At 34.9% G+C, this 23,518-nt stretch overlaps 1 protein-coding gene across 1 annotated transcript; it reads left to right on the plus strand.

Moving 5' to 3' along the window:
* Positions 1 to 20,002: 20,002 nt before the first annotated feature.
* LOC129867212 (mesoderm posterior protein 2-like) lies at positions 20,003 to 20,838 on the plus strand. The gene has a single exon (XM_055940468.1). It carries the CDS (start codon positions 20,031 to 20,033, stop codon positions 20,787 to 20,789), a length of 759 nt encoding a protein of 252 aa, XP_055796443.1. The 5' UTR covers positions 20,003 to 20,030; the 3' UTR covers positions 20,790 to 20,838.
* Positions 20,839 to 23,518: the final 2,680 nt, after the last annotated feature.

Genomic DNA, 23,518 nt, shown 5'->3' on the forward strand with positions numbered 1-23,518 from the left:
ATGTATCATCTATCTATCAGCTATGTATCAACTATCTATCAGCTATGAATCAACTATCTATCAGCTATGTATAACCTATCTATCAGCTATGTATCAACTATCTATCAGCTATGTATCAACTATCTATCAGCTATGTATCAACTATCTATCAGCTATGTATCAACTATCTATCAGCTATGAATCAACTATCTATCAGCTATGTATAACCTATCTATCAGCTATGTATCAACTATCTATCAGCTATGTATCAACTATCTATCAGCTATGTATCAACTATCTATCAGCTATGTATCAACTATCTATCAGCTATGTATCAACTATCTATCAGCTATGTATCAACTATCTATCAGCTATGAATCAACTATCTATCAGCTATGTATAACCTATCTATCAGCTATGTATCAACTATCTATCAGCTATGTATCAACTATCTATCAGCTATGTATAACCTATCTATCAGCTATGTATCAACTATCTATCAGCTATGTATAACCTATCTATCAGCTATGTATCAACTATCTATCAGCTATGTATAACCTATCTATCAGCTATGTATCAACTATCTATCAGCTATGTATAATCTATCTATCAGCTATGTATCAACTATCTATCAGCTATGTATAACCTATCTATCAGCTATGTATAATCTATCTATCAGCTATGTATCAACTATCTATCAGCTATGTATAACCTATCTATCAGCTATGTATAATCTATCTATCAGCTATGTATCAACTATCTATCAGCTATGTATAACCTATCTATCAGCTATGTATTAACTATCTATCAGCTATGTATCAACGATCTATCAGCTATGTATCAACTATCTATCAGCTATGTATCAACTATCTATCAGCTATGTATCAACTATCTATCAGCTATGTATCAACTATCTATCAGCTATGTATCAACTATCGATCAGCTATGTATAATCTATCTATCAGCTATGTATCAACTATCTATCAGCTATGTATCAACTATCTATCAGCTATGAATCAACTATCTATCAGCTATGTATCAACTATCTATCAGCTATGTATCAACTATCTATCAGCTATGAATCAACTATCTATCAGCTATGTATAACCTATCTATCAGCTATGTATCAACTATCTATCAGCTATGTATCAACTATCTATCAGCTATGTATCAACTATCTATCAGCTATGTATCAACTATCTATCAGCTATGTATCAACTATCTATCAGCTATGAATCAACTATCTATCAGCTATGTATAAACTATCTATCAGCTATGTATCAACTATCTATCAGCTATGTATCAACTATCTATCAGCTATGTATCAACTATCTATCAGCTATGTATCAACTATCTATCAGCTATGTATCAACTATCTATCAGCTATGTATCAACTATCTATCAGCTATGTATAACCTATCTATCAGCTATGTATCATCTATCTATCAGCTATGTATCAACTATCTATCAGCTATGAATCAACTATCTATCAGCTATGTATAACCTATCTATCAGCTATGTATCAACTATCTATCAGCTATGTATCAACTATCTATCAGCTATGTATCAACTATCTATCAGCTATGTATCAACTATCTATCAGCTATGAATCAACTATCTATCAGCTATGTATAACCTATCTATCAGCTATGTATCAACTATCTATCAGCTATGTATCAACTATCTATCAGCTATGTATCAACTATCTATCAGCTATGTATCAACTATCTATCAGCTATGTATCAACTATCTATCAGCTATGTATCAACTATCTATCAGCTATGAATCAACTATCTATCAGCTATGTATAACCTATCTATCAGCTATGTATCAACTATCTATCAGCTATGTATCAACTATCTATCAGCTATGTATAACCTATCTATCAGCTATGTATCAACTATCTATCAGCTATGTATAACCTATCTATCAGCTATGTATCAACTATCTATCAGCTATGTATAACCTATCTATCAGCTATGTATCAACTATCTATCAGCTATGTATAATCTATCTATCAGCTATGTATCAACTATCTATCAGCTATGTATAACCTATCTATCAGCTATGTATAATCTATCTATCAGCTATGTATCAACTATCTATCAGCTATGTATAACCTATCTATCAGCTATGTATAATCTATCTATCAGCTATGTATCAACTATCTATCAGCTATGTATAACCTATCTATCAGCTATGTATCAACTATCTATCAGCTATGTATCAACGATCTATCAGCTATGTATCAACTATCTATCAGCTATGTATCAACTATCTATCAGCTATGTATCAACTATCTATCAGCTATGTATCAACTATCTATCAGCTATGTATCAACTATCGATCAGCTATGTATAATCTATCTATCAGCTATGTATCAACTATCTATCAGCTATGTATCAACTATCTATCAGCTATGAATCAACTATCTATCAGCTATGTATCAACTATCTATCAGCTATGTATCAACTATCTATCAGCTATGAATCAACTATCTATCAGCTATGTATAACCTATCTATCAGCTATGTATCAACTATCTATCAGCTATGTATCAACTATCTATCAGCTATGTATCAACTATCTATCAGCTATGTATCAACTATCTATCAGCTATGTATCAACTATCTATCAGCTATGTATCAACTATCTATCAGCTATGTATAACCTATCTATCAGCTATGTATCATCTATCTATCAGCTATGTATAAACTATCTATCAGCTATGAATCAACTATCTATCAGCTATGTATAACCTATCTATCAGCTATGTATCAACTATCTATCAGCTATGTATCAACTATCTATCAGCTATGTATCAACTATCTATCAGCTATGTATCAACTATCTATCAGCTATGAATCAACTATCTATCAGCTATGTATAACCTATCTATCAGCTATGTATCAACTATCTATCAGCTATGTATCAACTATCTATCAGCTATGTATCAACTATCTATCAGCTATGTATCAACTATCTATCAGCTATGTATCAACTATCTATCAGCTATGTATCAACTATCTATCAGCTATGAATCAACTATCTATCAGCTATGTATAACCTATCTATCAGCTATGTATCAACTATCTATCAGCTATGTATCAACTATCTATCAGCTATGTATAACCTATCTATCAGCTATGTATCAACTATCTATCAGCTATGTATAACCTATCTATCAGCTATGTATCAACTATCTATCAGCTATGTATAACCTATCTATCAGCTATGTATCAACTATCTATCAGCTATGTATAATCTATCTATCAGCTATGTATCAACTATCTATCAGCTATGTATAACCTATCTATCAGCTATGTATAATCTATCTATCAGCTATGTATCAACAATCTATCAGCTATGTATAACCTATCTATCAGCTATGTATAATCTATCTATCAACTATGTATCAACTATCTATCAGCTATGTATAACCTATCTATCAGCTATGTATCAACTATCTATCAGCTATGTATCAACGATCTATCAGCTATGTATCAACTATCTATCAGCTATGTATCAACTATCTATCAGCTATGAATCAACTATCTATCAGCTATGTATAACCTATCTATCAGCTATGTATCAACTATCTATCAGCTATGTATCAACTATCTATCAGCTATGTATAACCTATCTATCAGCTATGTATCAACTATCTATCAGCTATGTATAACCTATCTATCAGCTATGTATCAACTATCTATCAGCTATGTATAACCTATCTATCAGCTATGTATCAACTATCTATCAGCTATGTATAACTATCTATCAGCTATGTATCAACTATCTATCAGCTATGTATAACCTATCTATCAGCTATGTATCAACTATCTATCAGCTATGTATCAACTATCTATCAGCTATGTATCAACTATCTATCAGCTATGTATAACTATCTATCAGCTATGTATCAACTATCTATCAGCTATGTATAACCTATCTATCAGCTATGTATCAACTATCTATCAGCTATGTATCAACTATCTATCAGCTATGTATCAACTATCTATCAGCTATGTATCAACTATCTATCAGCTATGTATCAACTATCTATCAGCTATGTATCAACTATCTATCAGCTATGTATCAACTATCTATCAGCTATGTATAACTATCTATCAGCTATGTATCAACTATCTATCAGCTATGTATCAACTATCTATCAGCTATGTATCAACTATCTATCAGCTATGTATCAACTATCTATCAGCTATGTATCAACTATCTATCAGCTATGTATCAACTATCTATCAGCTATGTATCAACTATCTATCAGCTATGTATCAACTATCTATCAGCTATGTATCAACTATCTATCAGCTATGTATCAACTATCTATCAGCTATGTATCAACTATCTATCAGCTATGTATCAACTATCTATCAGCTATGTATCAACTATCTATCAGCTATGTATCAACTATCTATCAGCTATGTATCAACTATCTATCAGCTATGTATCAACTATCTATCAGCTATGTATCAACTATCTATCAGCTATGTATCAACTATCTATCAGCTATGTATCAACTATCTATCAGCTATGTATCAACTATCTATCAGCTATGTATCAACTATCTATCAGCTATGTATCAACTATCTATCAGCTATGTATCAACTATCTATCAGCTATGTATCAACTATCTATCAGCTATGTATCAACTATCTATCAGCTATGTATCAACTATCTATCAGCTATGTATCAATCTATCTATCAGCTATGTATCAACTATCTATCAGCTATGTATCAACTATCTATCAGCTATGTATCAACTATCTATCAGCTATGTATCAACTATCTATCAGCTATGTATCAACTATCTATCAGCTATGTATAATCTATCTATCAGCTATGTATCAACTATCTATCAGCTATGTATCAACTATCTATCAGCTATGTATCAACTATCTATCAGCTATGTATCAACTATCTATCAGCTATGAATCAACTATCTATCTATCAGCTATGTATCAACTATCTATCAGCTATGTATCAACTATCTATCAGCTATGTATCAACTATCTATCAGCTATGTATCAACTATCTATCAGCTATGTATCAACTATCTATCAGCTATGTATCAACTATCTATCAGCTATGTATCAACTATCTATCAGCTATGTATCAACTATCTATCAGCTATGTATCAACTATCTATCAGCTATGTATAACTATCTATCAGCTATGTATCAACTATCTATCAGCTATGTATCAACTATCTATCAGCTATGTATCAACTATCTATCAGCTATGTATCAACTATCTATCAGCTATGTATCAACTATCTATCAGCTATGTATCAACTATCTATCAGCTATGTATCAACTATCTATCAGCTATGTATCAACTATCTATCAGCTATGTATAATCTATCTATCAGCTATGTATCAACTATCTATCAGCTATGTATCAACTATCTATCAGCTATGTATCAACTATCTATCAGCTATGTATCAACTATCTATCAGCTATGAATCAACTATCTATCTATCAGCTATGTATAATCTATCTATCAGCTATGTATCAACTATCTATCAGCTATGAATCAACTATCTATCTATCAGCTATGAATCAACTATCTATCAGCTATGTATCAACTATCTATCAGCTATGTATCAACTATCTATCAGCTATGTATCAACTGTCTATCAGCTATGTATCAACTATCTATCAGCTATGAATCAACTATCTATCAGCTATGTATCAACTATCTATCAGCTATGTATCAACTATCTATCAGCTATGTATAATCTATCTATCAGCTATGTATCAACTATCTATCAGCTATGTATCAACTATCTATCAGCTATGTATAATCTATCTATCAGCTATGTATCAACTATCTATCAGCTATGTATCAACTATCTATCAGCTATGTATCAACTATCTATCAGCTATGTATCAACTATCTATCAGCTATGAATCAACTATCTATCAGCTATGTATAATCTATCTATCAGCTATGAATCATCTATCTATCAGCTATGTATCAACTATCTATCAGCTATGTATCAACTATCTATCAGCTATGTATCAACTATCTATCAGCTATGTATCAACTATCTATCAGCTATGAATCAACTATCTATCTATCAGCTATGTATAATCTATCTATCAGCTATGTATCAACTATCTATCAGCTATGAATCAACTATCTATCTATCAGCTATGAATCAACTATCTATCTATCAGCTATGTATCAACTATCTATCAGCTATGTATCAACTATCTATCAGCTATGTATCAACTATCTATCAGCTTTGTATCAACTATCTATCAGCTATGTATCAACTATCTATCAGCTATGTATCAACTATCTATCAGCTATGTATAATCTATCTATCATCTATGTATAAACTATCTATCAGCTATGAATCAACTATCTATCAGCTATGTATCAACTATCTATCAGCTATGTATCAACTATCTATCAGCTATGTATCAACTATCTATCAGCTATGAATCAACTATCTATCAGCTATGTATAATCTATCTATCAGCTATGAGTCATCTATCTATCAGCTATGTATAATCTATCTATCAGCTATGTATCAACTATCTATCAGCTATGTATCAACTATCTATCAGCTATGTATAATCTATCTATCAGCTATGTATCAACTATCTATCAGCTATGAATCAACTATCTATCAGCTATGAATCAACTATCTATCAGCTATGTATAATCTATCTATCAGCTATGAGTCATCTATCTATCAGCTATGTATAATCTATCTATCAGCTATGTATCAACTATCTATCAGCTATGTATCAACTATCTATCAGCTATGTATCAACTATCTATCAGCTATGAATCAACTATCTATCTATCAGCTATGTATAATCTATCTATCAGCTATGTATCAACTATCTATCAGCTATGAATCAACTATCTATCTATCAGCTATGAATCAACTATCTATCTATCAGCTATGTATCAACTATCTATCAGCTATGTATCAACTATCTATCAGCTATGTATCAACTATCTATCAGCTTTGTATCAACTATCTATCAGCTATGTATCAACTATCTATCAGCTATGTATCAACTATCTATCAGCTATGTATAATCTATCTATCATCTATGTATAAACTATCTATCAGCTATGAATCAACTATCTATCAGCTATGTATCAACTATCTATCAGCTATGTATCAACTATCTATCAGCTATGTATCAACTATCTATCAGCTATGTATCAACTATCTATCAGCTATGTATAATCTATCTATCAGCTATGTATCAACTATCTATCAGCTATGAATCAACTATCTATCAGCTATGAATCAACTATCTATCAGCTATGTATAATCTATCTATCAGCTATGAGTCATCTATCTATCAGCTATGGATAATCTATCTATCAGCTATGTATCAACTATCTATCAGCTATGTATCAACTATCTATCAGCTATGTATCAACTATCTATCAGCTATGAATCAACTATCTATCTATCAGCTATGTATAATCTATCTATCAGCTATGTATCAACTATCTATCAGCTATGAATCAACTATCTATCTATCAGCTATGAATCAACTATCTATCTATCAGCTATGTATCAACTATCTATCAGCTATGTATCAACTATCTATCAGCTATGTATCAACTATCTATCAGCTTTGTATCAACTATCTATCAGCTATGTATCAACTATCTATCAGCTATGTATCAACTATCTATCAGCTATGTATAATCTATCTATCATCTATGTATAAACTATCTATCAGCTATGAATCAACTATCTATCAGCTATGTATCAACTATCTATCAGCTATGTATCAACTATCTATCAGCTATGTATCAACTATCTATCAGCTATGAATCAACTATCTATCAGCTATGTATAATCTATCTATCAGCTATGAGTCATCTATCTATCAGCTATGTATAATCTATCTATCAGCTATGTATCAACTATCTATCAGCTATGTATCAACTATCTATCAGCTATGTATAATCTATCTATCAGCTATGTATCAACTATCTATCAGCTATGAATCAACTATCTATCAGCTATGAATCAACTATCTATCTATCAGCTATGTATCAACTATCTATCAGCTATGTATCAACTATCTATCAGCTATGTATCAACTATCTATCAGCTATGAATCAACTATCTATCAGCTATGTATCAACTATCTATCAGCTATGTATAACCTATCTATCAGCTATGTATCAACTATCTATCAGCTATGTATAACCTATCTATCAGCTATGTATCAACTATCTATCAGCTATGTATAATCTATCTATCAGCTATGTATCAACTATCTATCAGCTATGTATAATCTATCTATCAGCTATGTATCAACTATCTATCAGCTATGTATAACCTATCTATCAGCTATGTATCAACTATCTATCAGCTATGTATCAACTATCTATCAGCTATGTATAACCTATCTATCAGCTATGTATCAACTATCTATCAGCTATGTATCAACTATCTATCAGCTATGTATAACCTATCTATCAGCTATGTATCAACTATCTATCAGCTATGTATCAACTATCTATCAGCTATGTATCAACTATCTATCAGCTATGTATCAACTATCTATCAGCTATGAATCAACTATCTATCAGCTATGTATCAACTATCTATCAGCTATGTATCAACTATCTATCAGCTATGTATCAACTATCTATCAGCTATGTATCAACTATCTATCAGCTATGTATCAACTATCTATCAGCTATGTATCAACTATCGATCAGCTATGTATAATCTATCTATCAGCTATGTATCAACTATCTATCAGCTATGTATCAACTATCTATCAGCTATGAATCAACTATCTATCAGCTATGTATCAACTATCTATCAGCTATGTATCAACTATCTATCAGCTATGTATAATCTATCTATCAGCTATGTATCAACTATCTATCAGCTATGTATAATCTATCTATCAGCTATGTATCAACTATCTATCAGCTATGTATCAACTATCTATCAGCTATGTATCAACTATCTATCAGCTATGAATCAACTATCTATCTATCAGCTATGTATCAACTATCTATCAGCTATGTATCAACTATCTATCAGCTATGTATAATCTATCTATCAGCTATGTATCAACTATCTATCAGCTATGTATAATCTATCTATCAGCTATGAATCAACTATCTATCAGCTATGAATCAACTATCTATCAGCTATGTATCAACTATCTATCAGCTATGTATCAACTATCTATCAGCTATGTATCAACTATCTATCAGCTATGTATCAACTATCTATCAGCTATGTATCAACTATCTATCAGCTATGTATCAACTATCTATCAGCTATGTATCAACTATCTATCAGCTATGTATAATCTATCTATCAGCTATGTATCAACTATCTATCAGCTATGTATCAACTATCTATCAGCTATGAATCAACTATCTATCAGCTATGTATCAACTATCTATCAGCTATATATCAACTTTCTATCAGCTATGTATAATCTATCTATCAGCTATGTATCAACTATCTATCAGCTATGTATCAACTATCTATCAGCTATGTATCAACTATCTATCAGCTATGAATCAACTATCTATCTATCAGCTATGTATCAACTATCTATCTATCAGCTATGTATCAACTATCTATCAGCTATGTATAATCTATCTATCAGCTATGTATCAACTATCTATCAGCTATGAATCAACTATCTATCAGCTATGTATCAACTATCTATCAGCTATGTATCAACTATCTATCAGCTATGAACCAACTATCTATCTATCAGCTATGTATCAACTATCTATCAGCTATGTATCAACTATCTATCAGCTATGTATCAACTATCTATCAGCTATGTATCAACTATCTATCAGCTATGAATCAACTATCTATCAGCTATGTATAATCTATCTATCAGCTATGAATCATCTATCTATCAGCTATGTATCAACTATCTATCAGCTATGTATCAACTATCTATCAGCTATGTATCAACTATCTATCAGCTATGTATCAACTATCTATCAGCTATGAATCAACTATCTATCTATCAGCTATGTATAATCTATCTATCAGCTATGTATCAACTATCTATCAGCTATGAATCAACTATCTATCTATCAGCTATGAATCAACTATCTATCAGCTATGTATCAACTATCTATCAGCTATGTATCAACTATCTATCAGCTATGTATCAACTATCTATCAGCTATGTATAATCTATCTATCAGCTATGTATCAACTATCTATCAGCTATGTATCAACTATCTATCAGCTATGAATCAACTATCTATCAGCTATGTATCAACTATCTATCAGCTATGAATCAACTATCTATCTATCAGCTATGTATCAACTATCTATCCATCAGCTATGTATCAACTATCTATCAGCTATGTATAATCTATCTATCAGCTATGTATCAACTATCTATCAGCTATGAATCAACTATCTATCAGCTATGTATCAACTATCTATCAGCTATGTATCAACTATCTATCAGCTATGAATCAACTATCTATCTATCAGCTATGTATCAACTATCTATCTATCAGCTATGTATCAACTATCTATCAGCTATGTATCAACTATCTATCAGCTATGTATCAACTATCTATCAGCTATGTATCAACTATCTATCAGCTATGTATCAACTATCTATCAGCTATGTATAATCTATCTATCAGCTATGTATCAACTATCTATCAGCTATGAATCAACTATCTATCAGCTATGTATCAACTATCTATCAGCTATGTATCAACTATCTATCAGCTATGAATCAACTATCTATCAGCTAAGTATAATCTATCTATCAGCTATGAATCATCTATCTATCAGCTATGTATCAACTATCTATCAGCTATGTATCAACTATCTATCAGCTATGTATCAACTATCTATCAGCTATGTATCAACTATCTATCAGCTATGAATCAACTATCTATCTATCAGCTATGTATAATCTATCTATCAGCTATGTATCAACTATCTATCAGCTATGAATCAACTATCTATCTATCAGCTATGAATCAACTATCTATCTATCAGCTATGTATCAACTATCTATCAGCTATGTATAACCTATCTATCAGCTATGTATCAACTATCTATCAGCTTTGTATCAACTATCTATCAGCTATGTATCAACTATCTATCAGCTATGTATCAACTATCTATCAACTATGTATAATCTATCTATCATCTATGTATAAACTATCTATCAGCTATGAATCAACTATCTATCAGCTATGTATCAACTATCTATCAGCTATGTATCAACTATCTATCAGCTATGTATCAACTATCTATCAGCTATGTATCAACTATCTATCAGCTATGTATCAACTATCTATCAGCTATGTATCAACTATCTATCAGCTATGAATCAACTATCTATCAGCTATGTATCAACTATCTATCAGCTATGTATCAACTATCTATCAGCTATGAATCAACTATCTATCAGCTATGTATAATCTATCTATCAGCTATGAGTCATCTATCTATCAGCTATGTATCAACTATCTATCAGCTATGTATCAACTATCTATCAGCTATGTATCAACTATCTATCAGCTATGTATCAACTATCTATCAGCTATGAATCAACTATCTATCAGCTATGTATCAACTATCTATCAGCTATGAATCAACTATCTATCTATCAGCTATGTATCAACTATCTATCAGCTATGAATCAACTATCTATCAGCTATGTATCAACTATCTATCAGCTATGTATCAACTATCTATCAGCTATGAATCAACTATCTATCTATCAGCTATGTATCAACTATCTATCAGCTATGTATTAACTATCTAGCAGCTATGTATCAACTGTGTATCAACTGTGTATCAACTATCTATCAACTATCTATCAGCTATGTATCAACTGTGTATCAACTATCTATCAACTATCTATCAACTATCTATCAACTGTGTATCAACTGTGTATCAACTATCTATCAACTATGTATCAACTATGTATCAACTGTGTATCAATCTATCAACTATGTATCAACTATGTATCAACTGTGTATCAACTGTGTATCAACTATCTATCAGCTATGTATCAACTGTGTATCAACTGTGTATCAACTGTGTATCAACTGTGTATCAACTATCTATCAACTATCTATCAGCTATGTATCAACTGTGTATCAACTGTGTATCAACTGTGTATCAACTGTGTATCAACTGTGTATCAACTATCTATCAACTATCTCTCAGCTATGTATCAACTGTGTATCAACTGTGTATAAACTGTGTATCAACTGTGAATCAACTGTGTATCAGCTATGTATCAACTATCTATCAGCTATGTATCAACTATCTATCAGATATGTATCAACTATGTATCAACTATGTATCAACTGTGTATCAACTGTGTATCAACTATCTATCAACTATGTATCAACCATCTATCAACTGTGTATCAACTGTGTATCAACTGTGTATCAACTGTGTATCAACTATCTATCAACTATCTATCAACTATCTATCAACTATCTATCAACTGTGTATCAACTGTGTATCAACTGTGTATCAACTGTGTATCAACTGTGTATCAACTATTTATCAACTATCTATCAACTATCTATCAACTGTGTATCAATCTATCAACTATGTATCAACTATGTATCAACTGTGTATCAACTGTGTATCAACTATCTATCAGCTATGTATCAACTGTGTATCAACTGTGTATCAACTGTGTATCAACTGTGTATCAACTATCTATCAACTATCTATCAGCTATGTATCAACTGTGTATCAACTGTGTATCAACTGTGTATCAACTGTGTATCAACTATGTATCAACTATCTATCAACTATCTATCAGCTATGTATCAACTGTGTATCAACTGTGTATCAACTGTGTATCAACTGTGAATCAACTGTGTATCAGCTATGTATCAAGTATCTATCAGCTATGTATCAACTATCTATCAGATATGTATCAACTATGTATCAACTGTGTATCAACTGTGTATCAACTGTGTATCAACTATCTATCAACTATGTATCAACTATCTATCAACTATCTATCAACTGTGTATCAACTGTGTATCAACTGTGTATCAACTGTGTATCAACTGTGTATCAACTATCTATCAGCTATGAATCAACTATCTATCTATCAGCTATGTATCAACTGTCTATCAGCTATGTATTAACTATCTATCAGCTATGTATCAACTGTGTATCAACTGTGTATCAACTGTGTATCAACTATCTATCAACTATCTATCAGCTATGTATCAACTGTGTATCAACTATCTATCAACTATCTATCAACTATGTATCAACTGTGTATCAACTGTGTATCAACTATCTATCAACTATGTATCAACTATGTATCAACTGTGTATCAATCTATCAACTATGTATCAACTATGTATCAACTGTGTATCAACTGTGTATCAACTGTGTATCAACTATCTATCAGATATGTATCAACTATCTATCAGCTATGTATCAACTATCTATCAGCTATGTATCAACTATCTATCAGCTATGAATCAACTATCTATCAGATATGTATCAACTATCTATCAGCTATGAATCAACTATCTATCTATCAGCTATGTATCAACTATCTATCAGCTATGTATCAACTATCTATCAGCTATGTATCAACTATCTATCAGCTATGAATCAACTATCTATCAGCTATGTATCAACTATCTTTCAGCTATGTATCAACTATCTATCAGCTATGAATCAACTCTCTATCTATCAGCTATGTATCAACTATCTATCAGCTATGTATTAACTATCTAGCAGCTATGTATCAACTGTGTATCAACTGTGTATCAACTATCTATCAACTATCTATCAGCTATGTATCAACTGTGTATCAACTATCTATCAACTCTCTATCAACTATCTATCAACTGTGTATCAACTGTGTATCAACTATCTATCAACTATGTATCAACTATGTATCAACTGTGTATCAATCTATCAACTATGTATCAACTATGTATCAACTGTGTATCAACTGTGTATCAACTATCTATCAGCTATGTATCAACTGTGTATCAACTGTGTATCAACTGTGTATCAACTATCTATCAACTATCTATCAACTATCTATCAACTGTGTATCAACTGTGTATCAACTGTGTATCAACTGTGTATCAACTGTGTATCAACTGTGTATCAACTATCTATCAACTATCTATCAACTATGTATCAACTGTGTATCAACTGTGTATCAACTGTGTATCAACTGTGAATCAACTGTGTATCAGCTATGTATCAACTATCTATCAGCTATGTATCAACTATCTATCAGATATGTATCAACTATGTATCAACTATGTATCAACTGTGTATCAACTGTGTATCAACTATCTATCAACTATGTATCAACTATCTATCAGCTATGTATCAACTGTGTATCAACTGTGTATCAACTGTGTATCAACTGTGTATCAACTATCTATCAACTATCTATCAACTATCTATCAACTATCTATCAACTGTGTATCAACTGTATATCAACTGTGTATCAACTGTGTATCAACTGTGTATCAACTATCTATCAGCTATGAATCAACTATCTATCTATCAGCTATGTATCAACTGTCTATCAGCTATGTATTAACTATCTATCAGCTATGTATCAACTGGGTATCAACTGTGTATCAACTGTGTATCAACTATCTATCAACTATCTATCAGCTATGTATCAACTGTGTATCAACTATCTATCAACTATGTATCAACTATGTATCAACTGTGTATCAATCTATCAACTATGTATCAACTATGTATCAACTGTGTATCAACTGTGTATCAACTGTGTATCAACTATCTATCAGATATGTATCGACTATGTATCGACTATGTATCAACTGTGTATCAACTGTGTATCAACTATCTATCAACTATCTATCAGCTATGTATCAACTGTGTATCAACTGTGTATCAACTGTGTATCAACTGTGTATCAGCTATGTATCAACTATCTATCAGCTATCTATCAACTATGTATCAACTGTGTATCAACTATCTATCAGCTATGTATCAACTATCTATCAGATATGTATCAACTATGTATCAACTGTGTATCAACTGTGTATCAACTATCTATCAACTGTGTATCAACTGTGTATCAACTGTGTATCAACTGTGTATCAAGCCCCAGAGAGATTACTGATCCTCTGTGTTGACACCTCTCAGTCTGGAGAGAAGGTATGATCCCTGGTTTTAACCAACCTTAACTATCCCCTAATGTGAGAGAGGATGAGTTAGGATATGCGTGTCACTGGGGAGGTGAGGTGTTGGATATCTGGGGAATTAAAAATAAGCGCCTGTTTCATCAGCTTACCAAGGGCATTTGATGTGTTAATGGAAACCTCAATACACCAATACACACAGGCAAAAGCAAAGATTTAGACTTAGGTTGTAAATAAACAATCCAGCATGCAGGCTGGGAATGAAACTAGTTCATATTAATTTGCTAATCAACCTTTGATCCTAAAGACTGCAATATTTTTCTTATCCTTATCCCTTATTTTGGTTTAAGGGACATTAATCACATATGTTACAAATCTCCTTTAGAGTTGAGAAAAGTAGAATATACAAAGCAAGAGTTATGACACAGTTCGATATAGTAACCAACAAAATACTACATGATACAAAGTCATGGCAAAGGATTCCGGCTCATATTTTGTGTTCATTAACATCAATAAACTACCCAGTAGCTAAACACAGATAAGAATCATTTTTGAATACATTCAGACGGGTCAGATTCAGAGGTTAGGCTGAGTTTAGGAGAAGACATGGACATGTTACCTTCTGACCTGTCCATCCCTGCATATGTCAGTTCTGTCCGTGCCACAGCGATGTCTCCTCACACACCACGTCTCTTTAAGAAAACCAGAAAAATCAGTTAGTAGACGCTCAACTAATTAATTCTACCCCTACTCCTTACTTTCAACAAATGTGACTCTACATTAGGAACACCTGCTCTTTCCGTGACATAGACTGACCAGGTGAATCCAGGTGAAAGCTATGATCCCTTATTGATCTCACCTGTTAAATGCACTTCAATCAATGTAGATGAAGGGGAGGAGACAGGATAAAGAAGAATTTTTAAGCCTTGAGGCAATTGAGACATGGAATGTGTATGTGTGCCATTCAGAGGGTGAATGGGCAAGACAAAAGATTTAAGTGCCTTTGAACGGGGTATGGTAGTAGGTGCAGTGCAACCAGTGGCATGTATTCATGGATACCAAGGGAAGCCAGGCTTCCACAAAATAGTGTGTCTTTCGTCTCTCTGTGTTTAATGTCCTTCAATTCGCAACAGGTTGAATGTATCACCAGAGAAAGCATCTATCTGATGCTGTCTGGTCAAAAAGAGTATGACATTGTTGTCGCCTGTAGCACTGAATGCAAGGGAAACCAGAGAGCCTTTGGCCTCCCTTGATAAAAATAATATAATAATAAGAGACAATCAGCGTTGACCTGAACTGAGTGAGCTCAGCTGTGAATGGTCCTGGCGCATCTCCCGACAGCAAACCTGAACTTATAGGGGTGGGCATCTACCCTCGGTGGCGGCTCTGGTTCTGGACGCCCCCCCCCCCCCTCTTTACACTGAACCCTCTGCCTTTGTAGACCCGGACAGTGAATAATCGCCGGAGGCTCTGGACTGCGGATCATCGCCGGAGGCCCCGGATCGGAGACCCTCGCTGGAGACCCCTCAGGGTGAGTGCGGGGAAGAGACACAGGCCGTACTGGACTGTGGAAGCGCACTGGAGGCCTGATGCGTGGTGCCGGGAAACTGGTGGTACCGGGCTGAGGACACGCACCTCAGGGCGAGTGCGGAGAGGAGGCACAGGACGTACTGGACTGTGGAGGCACACTGAAGATCTTGAGTGTATAGCTGGCACAATGCGTCCTGGCTGAATAGAGCGCACCGGGCTATGAATGCAAACTGGAGACACCGTGCACATCACTGCGTAACACGGTGTCTGACCAGTCACACACTCCCCAGTACGCCGCTCTGCAGCGCTCTCCATGCTAGCACCTCTCTCCAGAATCGTGCGTCGAACTCCTCATCCGACTCCCTGACTGGCTCTATGTGCCCCCCCCAAAAAAAACTTCTTGGGGTTCCTGTGGCCTACCTCGTTGGTATTTCTCCTCGTAATATCGCCGTTCCGCTTTAGCTGCCTCTATTTTCTCCCTCGGAAGGCGATACTCCCCAGCCTGCGTCCAAAATCTCCTCCCAGGTCCATTCCTCCTTAACACGGTGCTTGGTCCTTTTATGGTGGGTTCTTCTGTCACGGCCGTCAAAAGGAGGAGACCAAGGCGCAGCGTGGTATGCGTACATTCTTCTTTATTCTAAGAATGAACACTGAACAAAACTAACAAAACAAACCGTGAAGCTATACAAATCAGTGCTGAACAGGCACCTACACATAGACAAGAACCCACAAATACCCAAGGGAAAATGGCTACATAAATATGGTTCCCAATCAGAGACAACGATAAACAGCTGCCTCTGATTGGGAACCATATCAGGCCACCATAGACATATATATACCTAGACCTACCAAACCCCTAGATATACAAAAACCATAGACAAGACAAAACTAGCATACCCACCCTAGTCACACCCTGACCTAACCAAAATAATAAAGAAAACATCAGGGCGTGACACTATCTCAATTCGCATTAGAAACCACATTTGTTTTAAAAAGTCAGCCATATCAGCTATGTTTTTTAAAAAGGCAGTAAATTAGGCTAAATTAACTGTTTCACTGCCAGACAAGGCTCCGCTGATAGCCAGGTGTAGCAGTGGTAAGATATTGGGACTGCTGTTGGGACAGTTTTATGTAGGCCGTTTGTGGCCACCGTTTGTCACTGTTATAGTGCAATTAATGTATTGTTTAGTGTTGTGTTGGGCCTTTGCTGGCATGCATCCCACATCTTTTCTTTTGCCCCACCAAGATTTACATGCTACAATCATCGCTAACTGTATTACAGAGTCATAGACCGTTTAGCAACATGAAAGACTCACACTACTCATTTCGCTACAAGTAGTGTGAGTCAACATGCTTTTTCTATTTGCATGCACGCACACAGACACAGAGAGAAATCAGTACCATGGACAGACACATCATATTTAGCTTACTGATTGGACTAAATCGTTTTTGGTATCTTTTAGTTGTCACTGTATTAGACAAAGCATTGGTGATTAGATCATGTTGAAATGTTGAAATGTTGAAGTTGAAACAGTGATGGAATAGTGGATGCAGCACCTGTTTTCTTCGCGACTTGCAGTAACTCTAAATCAGTAGTTGTTTAGTCGTCCGAAAATGTTGGAAACATTAACTTTCTTGACCATGCTGTAGGACATGTAACTGTTTGACACATGCAATAGGATTTGTGGCCTTCACCGGACAGATGTTGCTCTACGGTTTTGTGATGAAACAAACATGTGAATGAGTTTATTCTGCCACTGTGTCTTGTTATTGCTGTGGCCTTAGCCCTATATATCACAGTGGCAAGGCATACAGTATGAAGTAACAGGTTATACAGCAAACAACGCACATTTTTTTCCTGTCTTGCTTTTCCCAGTGATTTTACCCACACACATCGCTACTTGGTGCAACTCAATATGAGGAAGGTGTTCCTAATGTTTGATATACTCAGTGTATTTTTAGTCACTGTAGAAATGAATTAGAACCATTGGTTGTGTTGCTGTGAGACACTTTTTAAAAGTGTGTGTGTGTGTTCTGGCCATGTTCTGAGTCTCATCATCACAGCTCTACACCTATGAGGAAAGGGGTTAAATGTGACACTCTCTTCTGTGGGAACATTCTCTTAAGACCAGTTCCACAACCACTGTAATCCACATGGCCAGGGCTGAGAAAGGTTGAGGTGTCACATAACACCTCAGGGCCAGAAGAACAGCTAAAACCACAATAACACAACGTTATTTCTGTTCACAGGGTTTATTCATATGAAAAAGGTGTTAGAGATGGTTTATAATACAATTACTCTTTCCAAATCTAAAGTTAATATTAGTTATTATTACAATTATTATTGTATACAAAACAATTACTACAGAGTAGTTTACATCCACGTGTGATATCACATTGATATATCCCAGACAATTGGGCCTCTTTTTGCATCAGATGACTAATTCACTCGCATAGACGGTCATCGCCTTGATCTTGTCAGAATAACAACGTCTCACCATCTTTTGTGATATGACATTAAATGTAGGCCTAGTATGCACGAAGGGAGATTTTTTTTTCTCTCAATATTAATAGTAAATTATAGACAAAACAGCTCTACCTCTATTTCTCAAGGCAGTGTAGGAGCTTGTCTAAACAGAGGCGAGGTGTGACCTCTTCACACATTACAGCTGGCACACTTCTTTTACTACTGAGGGCTGTTGAGAGCCCGAGGAGTATTGGTCATGGAGAATGATGAGATTCTGCTAAACTATTCCAGTTTAATAGAAATAGAATTGGATAGACTTTGGGTGTTTATAATTATTTGCTTAATCTGCATTCCAAAAAACAAATATGAAAATGTTATTTGCAAAATATTACCCATATTCAAAATTAATCAATACAATCCTATCCATTACTGCCAAACTTAGTGAATTGTTCAATACAACAATTTTTTTTTATTTTTTATTTTACCGTTATTTTACCAGGTAAGTTGACTGAGAACACGTTCTCATTTGCAGCAACGACCTGGGGAATAGCCACAGGGGAGAGGAGGGGGATGAATGAGCCAATTGTAAACAATCACTCCCACTATGAATTATTTAACTTGATGCAGACTTAATTCTAATTTGCCGGCTACCTCACACCTGGTTCTAGGAAGATGTGTTTCCCAGGGACCCCCTACCTCTAGTGTGATCTCTCCTTGGGCACTTTGTAGTCCAGGCATCCTGAAGGGACCATTGAAGGTGACACATCACACCTCTGTCTGCAGGATAAATTGGGGAGCAGCTCTGAGGTGCCCCAGTACTCCTCACAACTTCTTCAAGGACTGACTGAACTGAAGATCCCTGCTGCTCAGAAACACTGCAGTCATGGACACGGCTGCATTCTCCAAACTCTTGCTTCTTCAGGCTGGAGATCATCTGCTGGACGGTGATGCCTTGCTGGAGCCTGGTTGTCCCACCTTAGACCCTGGTTACTACAGTGCCTGTAGTAGCCTATCGCCTGCCTCCTCCGTTGACTCCTGCTGCTTCTCTCCCCCTTGTTTCCAGTGGGGAGTTATTCAGGAGAAAGAGGCTACGAACCCTTTAAGCTGCATTAGCCAAGCTGCCAAAAGACAGGGGAAGGAAGAACTCCCAGCTCAGGAGAAGAGACGGTCTAGGTCAAAGTTCCCTGGGAAGAAGCGGGAGAGCGCCAGCGAGAGGGAGAAGCTGAGGATGAGAGACCTGACCAAAGCCCTCCACCACCTCAGGACCTACCTGCCCCCCTCTGTGGCTCCTCCTGAACAGACTCTGACCAAGATCGAGACGCTGCGCCTCACCATCAGCTACATCTCCCACCTGTCTGCCCAGCTGGGACTCAGCGAGGATACCCCATGTCTGAAAAGAAAAATGTATTTCACACCATGCCAGTACTCACAAGATATGCCACAATTCCCCCAGGGCAGCTCCATGTCTGGACAGGGGTGTCAAGAGATACTGCAGGGCAACATCCAGAGCAATAATCAATACTGTCTGCCACTGGCCACATCATATACCAACAACACAGAGCCACACATGGAAACAGACTACCTAATGCCAGATGTCTCCTATCAGGACATGTCCATATATCACAACCAAGTTTTCCAGTGACAAGCTAGTTTATTTTGCCTATTTCCAATGCTGATTTAAGCGGTTGTTGGGTGAATGCACCAGAAGAAGATCAAATCAGATACATTGGACAAAAGATCCCCTAAATATCTAAGCTGTGACACAATTCTGATTGTTTCGAAGAGAGATGATTTGTATGTAGCTATTTATCAGATTATATTTTTCCTAAATTGTATTTATGTCTTGGATTAGGTTTTAATAAAACTAATGTTGAGAGTAATATTGCTTTATGTATTTTATTTATTTAATTAATCAATTACCTATCATGTTTTGGGCAATTTGTGAAATATATCCTTTGATTTTGTAGCCTATTACTTAAAGTAGGCTACCTTAATGAGATTAGTAGCCTACAACTGACTGTTTTACATTCATCATAACTAAGGATTAGCCTGGCTGACGCGGCTCACGTGACTCATATTGCAGGGAGAGCTGTGACAGGAGGACTTCAAGTTAGGTGTTAGCCAGACTAGCTAAGGATATATTCATAACCCAGAAAGTTAGGTGTTAGCCAGACTAGTTAAGGATATATTCATAACCCAGAAAGTTTTGTGTTAGTCAGACTAGTTAAGGATATATTCATAACCCAGAAAGTTAGGTGTTAGCCAGACTAGTTAAGGATATATTCATAACCCAGAAAGTTAGGTGTTAGCCAGACTAGTTAAGGATATATTCATAACCCAGAAAGTTAGGTGTTAGCCAGACTAGTTAAGGATATATTCATAACCCAGAAAGTTAGGTGTTAGCCAGACTAGTTAAGGATATATTCATAACCCAGAAAGTTTTGTGTTAGTCAGACTAGTTAAGGATATATTCATAACCCAGAAAGTTAGGTGTTAGCCAGACTAGTTAAGGATATATTCATAACCCAGAAAGTTAGGTGTTAGCCAGACTAGCTAAGGATATATTCATAACCCAGAAAGTTAGGTGTTAGCCAGACTAGTTAAGGATATATTCATAACCCAGAAAGTTAGGTGTTAGTCAGACTAGCTAAAGATATATTTAAAACCCAGAAAGCATTATTTTTTTACCACTTGTAAACTACTGAATCTTTATGAAACTGATGAGGATAAACATTTGACAAAGTTGTAACTATGTCACACATTAGGCCACCAATCTCACATAATCCTACATGAATTGCACACACATTACACAGTAGGATAATATACACTTGCCTATGTATTTATTTGGCTCTATACTCCAGCATTTTGTATTTGAGATCAAATGTTAAATATGAGGCGACAGTACAGAATGTCACATTATATTTGAGGGTACTTTCATACATATCTGTTTTACAGATTAGAAATTAATGTACTATATGTACAATATCTAGTTCCAAAATGTTAAGGTGTCATAAGTATTTGGACAAATTAACTTATAGTGTATAACATTTAGTGAAAGGTTTAGTATTTGGTCCCATATACTTAGCCCCCAATGACTATATCAAGCCTGTAACTCTTTTTGGATAATGTAGTGCACAAAATAAATTAATGGTAAATCATGTATTGTGTCATTTTGGAGTCACTTTTATTGTAAATAAGAATAGAATATCTTTCTGAACACTTCTATATCAATGTGGATGCTACCATGATTACTAAGAATCATGAATGAATTGTAAATAATGATGAGTGAGAAAGTTACAAATTCCCAAAGATCATGCCTCCAAAACACGCTAACCTCTCACCATTACCAATAACAGGGGAGGTAGCATTTTTTTGTGGAGTATGACATTTATGCCTCTAACTTTCTAACTTTTTTCATTATTCACAATTCATTCATGATTATCCGATTAATGTAGAAGTGTTTCATGTACAATAAAAGTGACAATCTACCATTCATTTATACTGGGCAAAAGAAAAACCCAAAATACAACCAAAACAAACTGTAAATGCATGCTAGGAACACGGGACCAAATACTAAACTTTTGACTAAATGTAATATACTATAAGGGAAGTTGTCCAAATATTTATGACACCTTCAAATGGGGGGACTAGATACATAAAGTGCTTTACATTTCTAAACGTTAAAACAGATATGAAAATGCCCTCAAATAAAAGGTGACATTCTGTAATGTGTCTTTTTATAGGCACTGAACTCCGCCATGGTTCATTGAACAAAGCCTATGGGAAAATGAATGGAGTTTTTGTAGGATTTTTGGATAAATGCCAAAAATAAGGTCTGGGGTAAAGACAGGCTTAGGAGATCTTATACGTTTTGTTCTATGAGATAATATTCATCAGTTAACATTACTTTTTGTGAATTGTGAAGAACTTATGTAATAAAAAAAACTAAGCAAATAAAGGCTTCATAATTCATAAAGGTAATGTTGACTGATATTATCTCATAGAACAAAACATATAAGATCTCCAAAACCCTATTCTTTCTCCATTCATTTTCCCCATAGGAATGGCTGAACCAACCAGAGGTAACGCAGTTCCGTTTTTAAGGACTATAAACTGGCGAGCTCTATTGTAACTGTCTTTACCATTTCCAGGTGTTATTGACTGCTGTCAGTGTTGATATCCTCCATTGCCGGCAAACAGATTAGTGCCCAGTTCACCTCGGGCCCGCCCAATCACAAAAAACAAAAACATTCTCAAGAGTTGTTTCAGATTTGACAAATTATTACTGTAGCCATGCAGTAGGCCTAATGTCAAAACTTGTGACCTAACGTCAAAACGTGTGACCTAACGTCAAAACTTGTGACCTAACGT

This window comes from Salvelinus fontinalis, chromosome 12 (genome assembly GCF_029448725.1).
Source record: "Salvelinus fontinalis isolate EN_2023a chromosome 12, ASM2944872v1, whole genome shotgun sequence".
NCBI classification, from domain to species: Eukaryota; Metazoa; Chordata; class Actinopteri; order Salmoniformes; family Salmonidae; genus Salvelinus; species Salvelinus fontinalis.